Source organism: Loxodonta africana, chromosome 10, assembly GCF_030014295.1.
Source record: "Loxodonta africana isolate mLoxAfr1 chromosome 10, mLoxAfr1.hap2, whole genome shotgun sequence".
NCBI lineage: Eukaryota > Metazoa > Chordata > Mammalia > Proboscidea > Elephantidae > Loxodonta > Loxodonta africana.
Genome location: NC_087351.1, coordinates 77,531,021 through 77,550,727, shown reverse-complemented (window position 1 = coordinate 77,550,727; position 19,707 = coordinate 77,531,021). Strand labels below are relative to the sequence as shown.

Here is a 19,707-nt window from a genome sequence, read left to right as displayed (position 1 = left end):
ATTAAAAAAAATTTTTTAAGTGGTATGTAAATGTAGGGGAATATTACTCAGCCATAAAGACAAATGAAGTCCTGATACATGCTAGAACATGCAGGAACTTTGAAAACATGTTGAGTGAAGTAAGAAAATCACAAATATTTTATGATCTCACTCATCTAAAATAGCTAGTATAGGAAAATGTATAGAGACCAAAGTTTATTAGTTGTTACCAGGGGCAGGAAGGAAGGGGGGAAAAGGGAGTCACTGTTTAAATAAGTATTGAATTTCTGATTATGGTGATGAAAATTTGGCAATGGATACTGGTGACAGTTGCACAACATGACTAATATAACTATTGTACATGTTGTGTGATAGATTGCTTTTCTCATCATGGTCTTGTAACTCCCACCCAAGTGATTAGGTGGAACTGTGCAGATAGCTTAATTGTGGCCTCCAGAGGGATTGGTCAGTTTTGCCATCCTGCTGGGCTTGGGGTGAGCCATCTGAGAGGCAGGAGAGAGGGGATTCCACCACCACCAAGGAAGGTGAGCCAAGAGTGGAGCAAGTCTTTTAGACCTAGGATCCCTGCACTGACAAGCTCCTGGGACCGAGAGACCAAGAGAGGGAGCTGTAGCACTGAAGACAGCAAGAAGCAGTAGCAGAGAAACGGAGGCAGGAGAGATAGGCAAGAGACCAGGCAGTGGGATTCCCAGCTCACGGAGCCAGAAAGCTGACTGTCTTTGGGCAGAGGCTTACTGGTGGAGTGGGGTGCCTCTGGGTACTTACTGGCAGAGCTAAAAGAGCTTCGTAACACTTGCCTGAGCAGGACAAAGGCCAAGGGACCAGAGAGAGGCATGCCTGAGAGCACGGCTGAGAAGAGGGTATCCTAATGGAAGAGCTGTATCCTGAGTGTTCCTGAGCCAGAACTGTAACCTGTTACTTCTCTAATAAACCCCGTAATTGTGAGTAATGTCTGAGTACTGTGTGGCCATTGCAATGAATTACTGAACCCAGCTGAGAAGTAGAGAGTGCTGTGGGAAGGACGGTTGGTGTCAAAATTGGTAAACATGGCAGAGATAGGAGGCATGTCTGACCTCCACCTCATAGGAATCAGTCTTGGGCTGTTGATCTTGATTTTCCTACTCCAGTTGTGAAGTTAGGGGTTCAGACTCTGCCCCACACCATTTTTACAGTACATATGAAAAAAATTAAATTGACAAAGGTATTTATATACTAATGTATACAAAGGAGACTTGGTGGCACAGTGGTTAAGAGCTATGGCTGCTAACCAAAAGGCTGGCAGCTCAAATCCACCAGCCACTCCTTGGAAACCCTATGGGACAGTTCCACTCTCTCCTATAGGGTTGCTATGAGTTGGAATCTACTTGACAGCAACAGGTTTGGCATATATATACATATATATATACGTACTTTTTATAAGGACACCAGTCATACTGGATCAGGACTCAGAGCATGGCTGACCTACACAAAAGTTGTAGGCAGTCCGTGAACAAGACGCTGACACACAATTGTGAGCTGGTCAGTTTGTGAAAGTGGTGCAGGCTCTAGAGAGTAATAATGGAGGGTGCAAGTCCTAGTCAGAGGTGCGTACACTTTAATGAAAAACTGCTGTTGTGATATCAAATTAAAGCACATTTTTAACTGGAGGCGCCTAGATTTTTTTCATTATATCAATGTACTTAAAACAGAGCCTGTTCAATCTTATAGGGTCAGTATCTATTACTTTTTATCTAATTTTGCAATATTAGAGGCTGTTTTTCTCTGTTTCAGGTTTCTGCAGGTGTCCTTAGGTAATCCTATGCCTTTGGAGCAGGACAAGAAATCCTTAGGGACTTCAGGTTCTCTCTCAGTTCAATGAAAAGGGCTTCCTTAGGGTCACAGTGGATTCACTGAAACTAAGGGGACCATTTAAAAATCATAGGTCCCTTCAAAGGCCCTGGGAGGAACTTGTGCAATGTATTCACCTGGTCGTATGTTTTTCTAAAATTTGCAAAGGTCGATATTTTGACCACAGTGAATTAAGACAGCTGTGTTTTTCCACTAGGAACTCCCTCCCATCTCATTTCCTAGTTGTTGGTGTTGAGTAGGAATGAATCAGCATTTCTGGGATCCTATTATAGGGAAATAAAGCTGAGGATTCATTTAGTTTGGGTTTAAAGGCAGATATTAATGTGGTTCATACTTGCCTTTGTGCAGTTATTTTTGTGACATAAATAGATGAAAGAGGTTACACTGTGTTATGAATGTGTCTGTGATGGTTAAGGTTGTGTGTCAACTTGGCTGGGCCACGATTCTCAGTGTTTTGGCAGTTGTATAATGTTGTGATCACTTCCCTGTTAAGATTTGATATGTGATCACCTCCCTGATGGGATACGCTATAAGCAGTTAATCAGTTGAAAGGGAGTTTCCTTGGGGCATGTCACCTGCATCAAATATAAGTGGACATTCTGGCAAGGTCGTGGGCTTTTGCTCAATCTGGATCCAGCAGCTGCCTCCTGCTCATCTGATCTCTGGTTCTTGGGATTTGAGCTAGCAGCTTACCTGTGGTCTTGCCTGCCAATCTTGGAATTAGTTGATCTTCACAGCCTGTAAGCAACAGCCCTGCTCTGTGACCTGCTGATCTTGGGTTCGCCAGCCCCTTTGGCTATGTGAATTAGGAGAAGCCCTGGTCCTGACCCATGGGCTTGGAACGCTCCAGCCTCTACAACTGTGTGAGCCATTTCCTTGATATAAATCTCTGTATATATATTTATACGCTTTATTGGTTTCCTTCTCTAGAGAATCCAGCCTAAGATAGTGTTCTATAACACCCAGTACAGGATGTAGAAGGTGATAAGAGAAGTGAGAGAGTCAGTTCTCAATGGTGCCTAGTTCTCGTTGATATTCTCAAAAACGTAGGGTTTAAAATCACAACAAAATTTGTAATTTGTTGAGATTTCTTTTTTCATTCTAAATGAATATTTACTTTAATATTTACTGTATACTCATATTTTGTATTCTTTTTCATAAAAGAGAGCACTGAAAATTGCATAGTCTTCAGATCTGTCCCGAAAACCTGATTCTGCCTCTGCTCACAAGCCTCTATTTTCTCTTCATGGGAGTCTTGCTACTCCAAAAATATTGCCTCGTTGAAACTGGGATTGGGATTCTGGAAGATGAACCTCTGGCCTGGTACTCTGCGGTCAGGATCAAAATTATTAGTTATCACACTACCCATTTACCTGTTGCTGTCGAGTCAATTCTGACTCATAGCGACACTACTCATGTGGAAATCAGATCTGCTTTAAGATTTGGAAAATTGTTTTTGGAATTATACTATGATCTAGAACACAATCTAACTACAGCGAAACTTTATACTTCTTGGGAAAAAAAGGCATATTTCTAGGAATGGAAAATTACTGAGGAAATGGAATATCCTTCAAACCAAGTAGATACGTGGCTAATACACCTAAATTTAAGAGATTCAGATTTAAATTCAACTCATAGTCAAGAAAGTAAAAAGGGTAATATCTTAGTTAGATGTTGCTACCCTCAAAGACTAAATGATTTTGGGAACAGCACCTACACTATCAGCTGCTCATTTTTTTCTGGGTCATAGATAGTAGGTATCTTATATGCGGGAAAATAAAACTCAACTTTTATCTTACATCATACCTCGAAATAGATTAGAGATCTAAATTTAAGAGCTGAAAGTATGAAACTCCGAGGGGGGAAAAAAGAAAACAGGAAAAAATTCTAGTCATCTAAGATTTGGGAAAAAAAAATTAAATCTGACATTTAAAAGTATAAACTATAAAAGAAAAAAATTAATGTTAGACTTCACCAAAATTTAAAACATTTACTCTTCAAAAGACATTGTTAAGAAAATAAAAAGGTAAGTTACAGACTGGCAGAAAGGATTTCCAAAACATACACCCAACAAGGGACTCATATCTAGACTATACAAAGAACTCTGACAACTCAATAATAACAACCATCCCAATTTAAAAAAAAAAAAAAAGGGTAAAATATTTGAACAGACACTTCCCAAAGAAAATACACAGATATCAAAAAAGCATATGAAAAACTTCTAGAACTAATACAGGAATTTAGCAAAGTTGCAGGGAAGAAGGTCAACAAACAAAAAATCAGTGGGCTTTCTATATACCAGCAATGAGAAATCTGAAAGGTAAATTAGGGAAACAATCCCATTTACAACAGCACCTAAGAGAATAAAATACCTAGTAATAAAATTAACCTGGGACATGAAGGACTTATACAATAAAAGTATAAAACACTGCTGAAAGAGATTAAAAAAGACTTAAATAAATGAAAAGACGGTCTATGTTCATGGATCGGAGAGCTTAATATTGTGAAGATGTCTACCCAAAGCGATCTGTAGCTTCAAGGCCAAGTCCAATCAAAATTCCAACAGCCTTCTTTACATAAATAGAAATAAATAGAAAAATCAATCTTCAACTTTATATGGAATGGCAAGAGGCCCTGAAAAGCTAAAGCAATGTTGAAAGAGAAGAACGAAGTAGAACTCACAGTTCCTGATTTTGAAACATACTATATAGCTACAGTAATCAAAACAGCCTGGTACTGGTATAACAGTAGACACACAGACCAATGGAATAGAATTGAGAGTCCATTTAAACCCACACACCTATGGTCAACTGATTTTTGATAAGAGTGCTAAGTCCATTTGAAGGGGAAAGAAGAATCTCTTTAATAAATTGTGCTGGGGAAATTGGATTTCCACATGCAGAAAAATGGAACAGGACCCAGGCCTCACACCATACACAAAAACAAATTCAAAATGGATTAACAACCTGAATGTGCAAACTCACAAAATTCTTCCAAGAAAAAGCAGGGACAATGCTGTAAGGCCTAACTTTCAACAATGGATTATCTAACATAATAACAAAAGCACAAACAGTGAAAGACAAAATAAATAAATGGGATCTCATAAAAATTAAAAACTTTTGTTCATCAAAAGGTTTTACCAAAGAAGTGAAAAGACAAGCTACTAACTGGGAGAATATCTTCAGAAACCATATATTTGACAATCGATTAAGGGTAGGGTTGCACAATCGATTACTATAATTGCTGTCAATAAGTTGTATACCTGTGAAAAGTTCAATCTATGTAAAAAAGCAAAAGTGTGATAGATACATTTAAAACAATGACCAAAAAAAAAAAAAAAGACTAGCTGCTGAGGTTGCTTATTTAGAATCAAATACTTCATGGGATTTGGTTCCTTGGTTTGGAGGTTTATGGTCATGGTTTCATGGGACATCCCAGTTAATTGGCCTAATAATGTATTTAGTGCTTCTGTTCTACCTCCTAGTTCATTGAGTAGTGCCCGGAGTCAAAAGAGTGCAAGCAGCATTCAAGGCACAACAATTGGTCTCTATTCATCGGGAGCAACAGAAGAAGAAGGAGAGTTAGGAATAGGAGAAGGATATGGACTGTATGGCTAATTGCCTCCTTTGCCCTGAGACCAGAAGAACTGGATGGCACCTAGCTACCATTACTGATCATTTTGATCAAAGATTCCACAGAAGTATCCTGATCAAAAGGAGAAAATGCAGAACAGCATTTCAAACTCTCATGGACTCTAGACTTTCTGGAGCCATGGAAGTTGGATGTACCCCTGAAACTATTACCCTTAAACCAAAAATATCCCTTGAAGTCATCCTAAACCTTAAACCAAAAATATCCCCTGAAGTCATGTTAAAACCCAACAATAGTTAAGCTCAACTAGTAAAAAAGTTCTGCCTTGAACATTACGCTCTTTTAAGAGCTATCTATATGGGATCAAATTGACAACAGCAACTCAAAAGATTAGATAGGAGCCTTAGGGGGCAGTGAATTTATGTTAAGGGAGGAGGAACAACTGAGAAAAGGGGGGTGAGAATGCTTGCACAACTTGAGGAATGTAATCAATGTCATTAAATTGTATATGTAGGAACTGTTGAATTGGCGTATGTTTTGCTGTGTATATTCTAAACAATAACAAAATAAATAAAATTTAGGGGAAAAAAAGCATATATAAAGATGTTCGACAACATTAATAATAGGGAAACTGTCTGAATAATTTCAGATATAAGAATCAGCACAAAGCCAATTTCCATGAGGCAGAGGTCAAACATATCCCAGATTTCCACATTCTCCGAGCTGCTATACCACTCCGTCTCTGACACTGGCCAGTCTCCCTCTCCTCAGCACTTTTCCCTCCCCTGTTTGGGTTCAGCAATTTGCTGCACCGTCTCACAGAACTTATGAACTGTACTTACAGTAAGTGGTTTATAAATACAATAACAGGGTATGACAGGTTACAACTGAGGATCAGGGTCAGGAAGCATGCTGGCAGTCTCCCTTCTTCAGTGCAGGGCAGCTCTCTCGTCTTCAGGACTCTCTCTCTCTCTCAGGACAGGCCTCCTCTCCGCCCCAAGGACAGGCTCCTCTCAGCTCTGCCATCTGTGACTGCCAGCTGTCTTCCAGGCCTGTCTCATCTGCTGACGCCAACTCTGCCACTGGGCCTCTTCTGGGCCTCTCACTGTCTTCAGTGTTACAGCCTTTGACCATATTACAGATCTTTCAGGAGGTTCCCTGCCTCCTCTCTCTGCTTCTCCTCTCTTTCTCCTGCTTCTTCCTGCTGCTTCTCTTCTTTCTGTCTCATCTAAAAAACCTCTGTAGGGCTGGCTACATATATATCTACATAGCTCCTTGTCAATTTCAAGGCATGGCCCCAACTGACCAATTTCCTCTCGGTAGGCCACAGACACCTCATTTGCATAGTAGAATATAGTCACCTAATTTGCATAGTCCATAGTCACTTCATTTGCATGGGCATATTGACCAATCCCTGCAAGGTACATACTAATTACAGGGCAGGCTGCAGCCCAGGGCCAGAGAAAAAGCCAAGTTGTTCACAACTTGCCCAGGAAATGTGAATTAACCTGGACAAAAGTAACAAACCGTCTGATGTAGAAACCAAGAGCAAAGGTAACTACTCCGGGCTTAGGGCTTAGCTGTTTTTCCAAAGAATCAAAGCAAAAGGCCACATAAAGGAACTTATTTCTCCACAGAAATCCAAATTAAAATCACAATGATATACCATTATACACCCACTAGAATAGTTAAAATTAAGAAGACTATACCAAGTATTGTGGGCTTGTGTCCCCAGAAAAGATACGCTGAAGTCTTAACCCCCCAGTTCCTGTGAATGCGACTTTACTTGAAAATATGGTCTTTGCAGATACAATTAGCATGAGGTCATACCAGAGTAACATGGGCCCTAATCCAGTATGACTGGTGTCCTTATAAAAAAAGACACAGACACAGAGAGAAGAGAGCACATGAAGATGCAGGCAGAGATTAGAGTTATGCAGCAAGCCAAGGAATGACCGGGACTACCAGAGATAAGGAAGGACATTCCTCTAGAGTCTTTGGAGATTAGATTTCTAGCCTCCAGGATTATAAAAGAATAAATTATCTACTTTGTGGTAATTTCTTATGTTAAACCCTAGGAAACTAATACAGTAGGGATAAAAAAAATAAATGGTGTGTGTGTGTGCATACAGTTAGTTCAGAATACTCCCAGAATGTTACTAGATTTCAAGCTTCCTGAGGACAGACACCATGTCTGGTTCACCGCTATATCCCCAGCAATATATCTAGTGCCCAGTACATTAAAGTACTTGTCGAATGTATGAATGAACAAATGAACTATTCAATCAGAGCTATAGTTCCACATCCTGTTAAATTTATCAGAATTCAAGATAGCATAGTTTTCAATAAAGCTTAGACAATGACCTTCAATAAATTTTCTTCTTTACTTCCTTATTACCATTTTGTCCTTAGCCAACTTCCAGTAGAGAATTCCCCTTTTTCACTTCATGGAAGCTAACCTTGCCACCATATCCAATTCCACTTCTTATTGTCCTGTCAATTGAACTTGCTTATGTTTTTTAACTTGGGGAAGGTATTCTCTTTTTCAGTAGACCATTAAGTCTTGGTTTCTGAGAAACTATACACTTTACCCTATCTGATCTCACCTCAAACTAATAACTTCTTTCAAACAGGGAAAGGTTCTGAAGATTTCTCCCCAACCAAGCTGTTTTAGATATTTAGTAAGTAAGTATTTTAATGCAGTTAAACTGATGATGTTTCCTAATGAGTTACCATTATTACCACCTCTGGCTTTCTGCTGATTCCCACTCCTGTTGGGGAAATTACAACTGCTGTTTGAATCACTTAGTAGAACACACTTCACAACTCTGAGAACAACTGACGATTTGTTTGATCTCAAGGTCAGTACGCTATCAGATAAATAAAGTTTATAGTATATTCTAGACTTAAATCCATTTTAAAGAATTAGTCCTGTCAAAGAAAAATGAGATCGGATACATCCTGTGTTGGAGTGGAGGGTTTCCCCAACAACTGAAATATGTGTTCTTAGTGTGATCTGTCCCCTTTTCATCCCAAAAGACTATCTACATCCACTGAATAGGAACAGAACCATTTTCTGTTTCTCCGATTAGACCATTATTTTTTAATTGAAAAGAAAAATTTCTGTCCTCATTTAAAAGTGAAATAGTTGTTCTCCATTTTTACTTCTGTCAGTTTTCTTTCTCAGAAAAAAGAAAAAATAGCAACCTACCAATTTTCAGTAAAAGTCTCATTCAAACCACAAAACAAAGCCCCTAAGCAAACAACAACAAATCTTTCACTATTGCTACTTTTTATATACATTATTTCAGTTCAACCTAAAATGAGCTCAGTTTTGCTTGAAATGTCAACTTTTGGGATCCTATACCAGAAGACAGATAATTTCAAGGTAACTTGTAAACATCTTTTCCCAGAAGCTATTTGCCCTAACTAGCAGTGTTCTCCACCAGAGTTGCACACTTCCAACTGGTCCAAACAAGTTCAGAAACTAAAGCAATGCATTACACAGGCCTCTTTCACAAGCTGACTAGAAACTATAAGGTAAATTCCAATAACCATAATAACAAGAAAATCTCTTCCATGCAAAATCACTCAAAAGTCTAGGGGAATGACTCACATTATGGTAAAACGTCGACTCAACGAAAATCTCAGCAATATACAGTTTTTAAAAGGAGGCTAAGGTCTATTAGGAACTACAGAAATATAACCAACAGCATTTTCTCAATCTGTTATGATTTATGTAGCACAACAGTAAAGATCAGAACAAAAGGATATTTAAAATAACCAAATGTTACATATTATAGATGAAGAATTTTTTAAATAAACATTTAAAAGACTAACACCATAGGAGATTTGCTTGGTCCATTCTACTTGAACGTAATAGTATACCTGGGTTATCCTCAATGAGATCATTAAGATCTTTAAATCTACTTCGTCTTTGAATACCGTGCCATAGAGGCTTCAACTCTACAGAGAAAATTAATTTAATTTGGAAAATCATGGGCTTTGCCTCACTAAGTTCCTGTTGTCAAAATACCACTTTATTTCCCCGCATTTCCTGTAACAGAATCCAGTAAAATTGCCCCTGCCAAATAAAGCCAAGTTATACTTTAAATGAATGGAAACCTAAAATTGAGGCCAAGCTCTTTGTCATAACTGCTCTGTTAAACTATAAGTTAAGCAGAATTTTCATGAGATAATATTTGCTCAATTCAAAGGATTGGAGAATTACAAAAAGAAAAACTTTAGATTAAAAATGAAACCTGTTACAGATTAAGACAGGACCTTAATCCAGGTTGTTTTCTTCATACTGGATCTTGCATTATACTTTGAACAAATCAGGGTTTAATAAATTGTTGATGATAATGAGAATAAATAATAAATTTCATCAGTACTAGTAAAAATCTAGTGAAACTGAAAACGTTGTAAACTACCTAATCACTGGTACCCAAACCAATCATTGAAAGTAAATTAAGAAATTATCTGAATTAAATATCAGGAATACAATAAAATATTTAAATGATTAAAATCTGCCAAATAGGCTTAAAATATTAAAAACATTTCCTGTTCCCTATTATTTCCTACACAGAGATAAATTTATTATGATCCAGTGTACCTTTCAAAAGATCTCTAAGAACATTACCAAGATTAACTCATTCATCAATCTCTCATATATTAAAATTAATTCATAATTAATAGAAAAACACTAGACCACACTATTTATATGACTGACTCAGATATTTACATGTAAATCCAGGAGACAAGAATAAAAAATGCATTATAAAGTTATAATGAATAATTTTAAGATCAAAATTATACTTTGAAAATATCTATTGCCATGAGATTGGGTGAAAAGTTAGAGAAAAGTAGCTTGATTTAATGTTCACTATAGTGCACCGGGTTTTATAGTTTCTGAATGAATTGCTTAGTTGATTATAATCATGTGGCTAAACTATAAAAAAAAAAAAACCTATAAATAGTCACTATAGGAGGAACCCGCAACTCTGAATAGAACTGGCTGATGGGCTAAACAAGAAAAGCCTTCTGAAATCTCTATTAATAACTTATAAGAACTGCTTATTTTATTTTGGGTATAGGTATCAAAAGAAACCCTGGTAGCATAGTGGCTAAGTGCTACAGCTGCTAATCAACGGGTCGGCAGTTTGAATCCACCAGGTGCTCCTTGGAAACTCTATGGGGCAGTTCTACTCTATCCTATAGGGTCGCTATGAGTCAGAATCAACTCGACAGCACTGGGTGTTGGGTACAGGTATCAAAAGTCAAAGTTTTCTTCTTTTATATATACCCTTTTTTAGCTTTATTTCATAGTATCCTATACTCATTTTTTATGCCCTGTTTGAGTCTTTCACAGTCTAAGTTGCTTAAATAGCCTTTCACAGTAATATTTCACTTAAAATAATGGTATAGAAACACCAATAGATTTGAACACTAAAAAAAGTTATAATAGAAAAAGCTCTTTAGTCACTTTTTACCTATATCAATAGGTCTACTTTTCTGATTAGACTGACTAATCCATATAGTTAAACCAGTGACAAATTATTTTGTAAGTTGTTGTTATGCCTAAAAATGCGCTGAGAATTAAAATTCCAGTCAGAGGAAATATTTCTTCCAAATGTATATGCTTATTTTGTTGGGATGGGGGAAGGGGCCCTTATTCACTTCTATCCAGAGAAGAAGAAGAATGAGTGACTGGCATACTTAACCTTAACTTCAAATAATACGTTAAATATATAGCTCCTAACTTTAAAGTAACTTTATAGTCTAATGGAAAAAGAGATTATGAATACATTAAAGAAAAGCATTTTTCCAAAATATATTTTTCCTACTGAGGTTTTCCTTATGCCCTTGAATATTAAAAACCAGTTTTTCTTCCCAATGGAAAAAAAGAGAAAAGCATGGAAGAATTTGTTAAATAGCAATATTTGAAGCTAAAGTTAAGATCAAGTGAAATGTTTAGTTTTGCTATTTTTATAGCTTAAAAGATGCAAAAAGTCCATTGAATTTTAAAACCTTAGCATGATTAATAATTGAGATACTCTAATATAGAATTATAAAAATCAGCATACATAGGACCAAATTAGCACTACAAGTGAAAGCACTTGGTCACTTAAAAACCAGGTGGGGGCGGGGGTGCTGGGAGGGGAAATTAACTATAGCAGATAGCAAGCACGTGTTACAATGTGGAGAGCTGAACTATGACCAGATCACGGTTTAAATATAATTTTTGTAGGTGAAAACTTAATAAATATGTGGAAATGGAAGAAGCTCAGAGACCACAGTTATTTCCATTTTAGATGAGGACGATGGTTCTGCACCACCAGCTGTTTATAGTTCATTGAATAAGGATCCAGTTGATAGGAGATAATTACCTCTTCCCTACAGGAGGTGAAATGTTTCTAACTCTGCAGATGCCTCTGATGAACGGCCATGGGAGTATGAGACCAAGACAGCACGCCAAGATCAGGTTGGTTTTTAATGATAAGCACTTGATTTTCTATTTTTTTCCTATTTAAGCGTAGGAAAATATGCACCTTGAGATATACAGGAGCAATTCACTGGCTGTCACTTTGCTTTTATAAAGACACTTTGACCTTGAAAGGAAAGCGAAGTGTGCCATCGACAGCATTAAAAAAGGATGGAGGTAGAGGGAGTCTGTGGCCATTTCGACTTTTCCAATTTGAAGAATTCTACTTATTCGTTATTCTTCCCTGAAGACGATTCCATCTCTGCATTTCTTGTCAGTTAATGATGTCCCCATTATCCCAGCCATCTCTGATCATTCACCTACTTGGCAAGACCTATCAATTCCATTTTCCCAGTCTCTCTCAAATTTGTCTCTCTCCCCAGTGCAAACTGCCACATTCTTCAATACTTCTCACCTGCACTGTCCTCATATCCTAAATGGCCTGTCTCCCTGTTTCTAGTCTCTCCCAACACTAAACCACTCCAAGCAAAACACTACACTCCCTGACTCTAGTCTCTTCCATTACTAACATCACTAAAGCACTCTCATCATGCCATTCTTATGTGTAAAAAACATTTCATTATTATGACTCCAAATTAGAAAAACGCTTATGGTATATTGTTAAGCAAAAAAAAAAAAAAGTGCGCCCTGGTGGAGCAATGGTTAAGTGCTCAGCTGCTAATCAAAATGTCAGCAGTTCAAACCCACCAGCTGTTCCATGCAAGAAAGATGTGGCAGTCTGCTTCCATAAAGATTACAGCCTTGGAAACCTGTGGTGCAGCTCTTCCCTGTCCTTTTGGGTCACTGTGAATTGGAATCAATTTGATGGCAATGGATGTGGGTTTAACTTTTTTGATAAGCAAAAAAAAAAAAAAAAAAAAAAAAAACTTCAAAAAGTAAATCAATTCTATCCTTATAAATATGTAAGACTGTGTATTCATATTAATAAGAACAGAAAGAAAGCACACACAGGAAAAATATGAACAGGATTAATTTAAAAGGGTCTGGGATTTGGGGTTTTCCCTTTATTTACATGTCCTGTCTGTCACTATAAAGATGTTTATAAAAAAATACAACACATAAAATCTATAGGTGACCACTTTCTGCTTATGATGCTTAAACTCCTTAACCTGGCAGCCAAAGATCTCTGTCATCTGGTTCCTAAACCTACTTTTCCAATTTATTTTCTCTGTCTTTTTCACACAACGTAAAATTCAAGACAAACTGAACTACCTTATTTTCACTTGAGTTCCTGCACTGCTCTTTCCCAAAGGAACCCAGTGGTACAGTGGTTAAGTACTCAGCTGCTAACCAAAAAGTATGGCAGTCTGCTTCCATAAAGATTTACAGCCTTGGAAACCCTATGGGGCAGTTCTACTCTGCCCTATATGATTACTATGAGTCAGAATCGAATCAACTTGATGGTAACAGGTTTTTTGTTTTGTTTTGGTTTTTTTTACTGCTGTTTCCCAGCTATGGGCCATTGCTTACATCACATCCTCCAGCTGGATTGCTCTTCTCCATTTTCGCTGAAATCCTATCTTTTACAGTTCAGCTCAAATAATATCTCTTCCACAAAACCATCTCTGATGTTTCCTTCCTAAAAACTCAAATAAGCTTTTCATTGATATCTCTCTTATAAAACATAGCACTTTCTACTTTGTATTGTAGTTTTTTTTGTTGTGTGTATAAGAAGTAGCCTCCTTTATGGCAGGAACCTTGTTTCAGCCATCTTAGTATTCTACTCAAGGCATAACATAGCGTCTTTCTAAATAAATACATGAAAAAAAAAAAAAAAAAAAACTCATTGCCATCCAGTCAATTCTGACTAATAGCCTCCCTATAGGACAGAGTAGCACTGACCCATAGGATTTCCAAGGAGCAGTTGGTAGATTCAAATGGTCAACCTTTTGGTTAGCAGCTGTAGCTCTTAACCACTGCACCACCAGGGCTCCTCTGTGAAACGAGTGAGTAAATACTTTCAAGGCAAGGGTCAGGAACATTAAAAACCAACAGCGATGCTTATGTTTAGTTTTATCATAATTTTCCTTCTTTGTCACTTGTTTCTTTTTTAATCTAACCTTCTTACCTGAAGATACGTTATTCTTCTCTGGACCAGCTCTGTCAGATCTTTGGCCTCTTTTTCCCGCCAATCACCTGCTCCATCTGTTTGACTGAGGTAGTATAGATCCGTCATTATAGACCTGTAAAAGCAAGCAACATTGGAAAACTTATTTGCACTGTGTCATAGGGTTATACAAAGTCATGAGAAGACAGCCAAATTCTTTATAAAGACTGATGCTCAGCATTGATGCTAGTACTCATCTTTTATTTTCTATCAACGTTGTGAAATTCAACAATTGGTTTCTACCATCCAAGATTTATTCTTACAGTAAATTTTTACTGCTGAGAAAAGCATACATTTCCCACCCCCCACCCCAGGCTAGTCAGCTGCACTTATTTCTCAACACAGACAAAGTATAACAGGGATCAGGAGGAAGTGGACAACCATAGCAAAGAAATAGGTAGATTAACACAAGTGAGAGAAATAAGTTGATTCTAGTATTTGTATATACCCGTTGTCATCGAGTCCATTCCAAATCATAAAGACCTTATAGAACAGAGTAGCATTGCTCCACAGGGTTTCCAAGGAGCAGCTGGTAGATTCGAACTACCAACATTTTGGTTAGCAGGCGAGCTCTTAATCACTGTACCACCAGGGCTCCAGTATTAATATGCTGTTGTTGTTAGGTGTCATCAAGTCGCTTCTGACTCATAATGACCCTATGTACAACAGAACGAAACACTGTCCGGTCCTGCATCCTTACAATCGTTGTTATGCTTGAGCGCATTGTTGCAGCCACTGTGTCAATCTATCTCCTTGAGGGTCTTCCTCTTTTTTGCTGACCCTCTAATTTACCAAGCATGATGCCCTTCTCCAGGGACTGGTCCCTCCTGATAACATGTCCAAAGTATTTGAGACAAAGTCTTGTCATCCTTGCTTCTAAGGGGCATTTTAGGGCTGTATATTCAATATTTTTTGCCAACACCACAATTCAAAGACGTCAATTCTTCTTCCCTCTTCATTATTCATTTTCCACCTTTCACATACATATGAGGCGACTGAGATCATCGTGGCTTGGATCAAGCACACCTTAGTCCTGAAAGTGACATCTTTGCTTTTCAACCCTTTAAAGAGGTCTTTTGCAGCAGATTTGCCCAACGCAATGGTTGTTTGATTTCTTGATTGCTGCTTCCACAGGTGTTGATTGTGGATCCAAGTAAAATGAAAACCTTGAAAACTTCGATCTCTTCTCCGTTTATCATGATGTTGCTTATTGGTCCAGTTGTGAGGATTTTTGTTTTCTTTATGTTAATGTGTAATCCATACTGAAGGCTGTAACCTTTGATCTTCAAGTCCTCTTCACTTTCAGCAAGCAAGGTTGTGTCATCTTCGTAACACAGGTAGTTAATGAGTCTTCCTCCAATCCTGATGCTACATTCTTCACATAGCCCAGCTTCTCAGATTAATTGCTCAGCATACAGATTGAGTAAGTATGGTGAAAGGATACAACCCTGACGCACACCTTTCCTGACTTTAAACCACGAAGTATCCCCTTGTGTTCAAACAACTGCCTCTTGATTTATGTACAGGTTCCTCAAGAGCACAATTTAAATGCCCTGGAATTCTCATTCTTCTAAATGTTATCCATAATTTCTTATGGTCCATGCAGTCAAATGCCTTTGCACAGTCCCTCTTTATTTTGTCTAGTACCATTTCATGTCCCCTCTTAAATTATATCTTCATACTTAAATAATCTGGTTAGAAAACGATCAGAGGAAAATATTAATCCAACTCTTAAACAATGGTCTAAACCAGGGGTCAGCAAACATTTTCTGTAAAGAGTCAGATAGTAAATATTTTAGGCTTTGTGGGTCTCTGTTGCCTTTGTGGAGCCTTGGTGGTGCAGTGGTTAAGAGCTAGGCTGCTAACCAAAATGTCGGCAGTTAAAATCCATCAGCCGCTCCTTGGAAACGCTATGGGGCAGTTCTAATATGTCTTATAGGGTTGCTATGAGTTGGCATCAACTCAGTGGCAACTGGTTTGGTTTTTGGTTGTGGCAGGAAAGCCACCATGCACAATATGCAAATGAATGGGTATGACTGTTTCCCAATAAGCCTTTATTTACAAAAACAGGCAGAGAGTGAGATTTAGCCCATGGGCCATGATTTAAGAATCTTTGCTCTAAACCAGAAGGATCCCTGGTGGCACAGTGGTTAAAGGACTCTGCTACTAATCGAAAAGGTCGGCAGTTGGAACCCACAATCCTCCACGGGAGAAAGATGTGGCAGTCTGCTTTCGTAAAAGATACGCAGCCTTAGAAACCCTATGGGGCAGTTCTACTCTGTCCTATAAGGTCACTATGAGTCGGATTCAACTTGACAGCAGTGGGTTTGGTTTTTGGGTTTTGGTCTGAACTAATAAACTGATTGTTAAGATACTTTCCCACTCTGTGGCAGAATGGATTGAAAAACACGATCCATCTATATGCTGCCTACAAGAGACACACCTTAGACTTACAGACACAAACAAACTAAAACTCAAAGGACAGAAAAAAATATATCAAGCAAACAACAATCAAAAAAGAGCAGGAGTGGCAATAATAATTTCTGACAAAATAGACTTTAAAGTGAAATCCATCATAAAGCATCCGGAAGGACACTATATAATGATTAAAGGGACAATATACCAAGACGATATAACCACATTAAATATTTATGTGCCCAATGACGGCTACAAGATACATAAAACAAACTCTATCAGCATTGAAAAGTGAGATAGACAGCTCCACCATAATAGTAGGAGACTTCAACACACCATTTTTGGTGAAGAAAAGGATATCCAGAAAGCTCAATAAAGACACGGAAGATGTAAATGCCACAATCAACCAATTTGACCTCGTAGACATATACAGAACACTCCGACCAACGACAGCCAAGTATACTTTTCTCTTCTAGTGCACATGGAACATTCTCTAGAGCAGACCACATATTAGGTCATAAAGCAAGCCTGAGCAGAATGTAAAACACTGAAACATTACAAAGCATCTTCTCTGACCATAAGGCCATAAAAGAAGAAATCAGTAACAGAAAAAGCAGGGAAAAGAAATCAAACACTTGGAAACTGAACAATATCCTGCTCAAAAAAGACTGGACTATAGAAGACATTAAGGATGGAATAAAGAAATTCATAGAATCCAACGAGAATGAAAACACTTCCTATCAGAACCTTTGGGACACAGTGAAAGCAGTGCTCAGAGGTCAATTTATATCAATAAATGCACACATCCAAAAAGAAGGCCCAAAATCAAAGAATTATCCCTACAACTTGAACAAACAGAAAAAGAGCAACAAAAGAAACCCTCAGGAACAAGAAGAAAACAAATCATAAAAATTAGAGCAGAACTAAATGAAATAGAAAACAGAAAAACAATTGAAAGAATTAACAAGACCAAAAGCTGGTTCTTTGAAACAATCAACAAAATTGATAAACCATTGGCCAAACCAACAAAAGAAATACAGGAGAGGAAGCAATAACCCAAATAAGAAATGAAATGGGAGATGTTATAACAGACCCAAATGCAATTAAAAGAATCACATCAGATTACTATGAAAAGTTGTACTCTAACAAATTTGAAAACCTAGAAGAAATGGATGAATTCCTAGAAACACACTACCTACCTAAACTAACAGAAACAGAGGTAGAACAACTAAAAAGACCCACAACAAAAGGAGAGATAGAAAAGGAAATCAAAAAACTCCCAATAAAAAAAAGCCCCGGCCGGGATGGCTTCACTGCAGAGTTCCACCAAACTTTCAGAGAAGAGTTAACACCACTACTCCTGAAGGTATTTCAGAGCATAGAAAAGGACGAAATACTCCCAAACTCATTCTATAAAGCCAGCATACCCCTGATACCAAAACCAGGTAAAGACACCACAAAAAAAGAAAATTACAGACCTATAAAAACAAAAACCAAACCCAGTGCCGTCGAATCGATTCTGACTCATAGCGACCCTATATGAGTACAGACCTATATCCCTCATGAATGTATGTGCAAAAATCCTCAACAAAATTCTAGCCAATAGAATTCAACAACATATCAAAAAAATAATTCACTATGACCAAGTGGGATTCATACCAGGTATGCAGGGATGGTTCAACACTAGAAAAACAATTCATGTAATCCATCATATAAATAAAACAAAAGACAAGAATCCCATGATTTTATCAATTGATGCAGAAAAGGCATTTGACAAAGTTTAACACCCACTCATGATAAAAAAAAAAACTCTCAGCAAAATAGGAATAGAAGGAAAATTCCTCAACATAACAAAGGGCATTTATACAAAGCCAATAGCCATCATCCTAAATGGAGAGAGCCTGAAAGCATTTCCCTTGAGATCGGAAACCAGACAAGGATGCCCTTTATCACTGCTCTTATTCAACATTGTGCTGGAAGTCCTAGCCAGAGCAATTAGGCTAGATAAAGAAATAAAGCGCATCCAGATTGGCAAGGAAGAAGTAAAAGTATCTCTATTTGCAGATGACATGATCTTATACACAGAAAACCCTAAGGAATCCTCCAGAAAACTACTGAAACTAATAGAAGAGTTCAACAGAGTATCAGGATACAAGATAAACATACAAAAACCAGTTGGATTCCTCTACACCAACAAAAATAACATCGAAGAGGAAATCACCAAATCAACACCATTTACAATAGCCCACAAGAAGATAAAATACTTAGGAATAAATCTTACCAGAGATGTAAAAGACTTATACAAAGAAAACTACAAAACACTTCTGCAAGAAACCAAAAGAGACCTACATAAGTGGAAAAACATACCCTGCTCATGGATAGGAAAACTTAACATTATAAAGATATCTCTTCTACCAAAACCGATCTATAGATTTAATGCAATTCCAATTCAAATTCCAAAAACATTTTAATGAGATGGAGAAACAAATCACCAACTTCATATGGAAGGGCAAGAAGCCCCAGATAAGTAAAGCATTAGTGAAAAAGAAGAACAAAGTGGGAGCCCTCACTCTATCTGATTTTAGAACCTATTATACTGCCACAGTAGTCAAAATAGCCTGGTACTGGTACAACAACAGATACATAGACCAATGGAACAGAATTGAGAATCCAGACATAAATCCATCCACATATGAGCAGTTGATATTTGACAAAGGCCCCAAAACAGTTAAATGGGGAAAAGACAGTCTTTTTAACAAATGGTGCTGGCATAACTGGATATCCATCTGCAAAAAATGAAACAAGACCCACACCTCATACCATGCACAAAAACGAGCTCAAAATGGATCAAAGACCTAAATATAAAATCTAAAACGATAAAGAATAAATAGGGACAATGCTAGGAGGCCTAATACACGGCAGATACAGTATACAAAACGTTACTAACAATGCAGAAGAAAAACTAGATAACTGGGAGTTCCTAAAAATCAAACACCTATGCTCATCCAAAGACTTCACCAAAAGAGTAAAGAAGATTACCCACAGACTGGGAAAAAGTTTTTAGCTATGACATTTCCGATCAGCCCCTGATCTCTAAAATCTACATGATACTGCACAAACTCAACTACAAAAAGACAAATAACCCAGTTAAAAAATGGGCAAAAGATATGAATAGACACTTCACTAAAGAAGACATTCAGGTAGCTAACAGACACATGAGGAAATGCTTACGATCATTAGC

At 37.7% G+C, this 19,707-nt stretch overlaps 1 protein-coding gene across 8 annotated transcripts in view; it reads right to left on the bottom strand.

The window, feature by feature from the left end:
• The window catches only part of FUT8 (fucosyltransferase 8), a 356,993-nt gene that overhangs the window by 108,420 nt on the left and 228,866 nt on the right, over positions 1-19,707 (bottom strand). For all 8 annotated transcript variants that reach the window (XM_023546260.2, XM_064292604.1, XM_064292606.1 and 5 more), the window contains one exon: positions 14,013-14,127. In XM_023546260.2, coding sequence (XP_023402028.1) covers positions 14,013-14,127 — 115 coding nt within the window. The remainder of the gene's footprint in view (positions 1-14,012; positions 14,128-19,707) is intronic.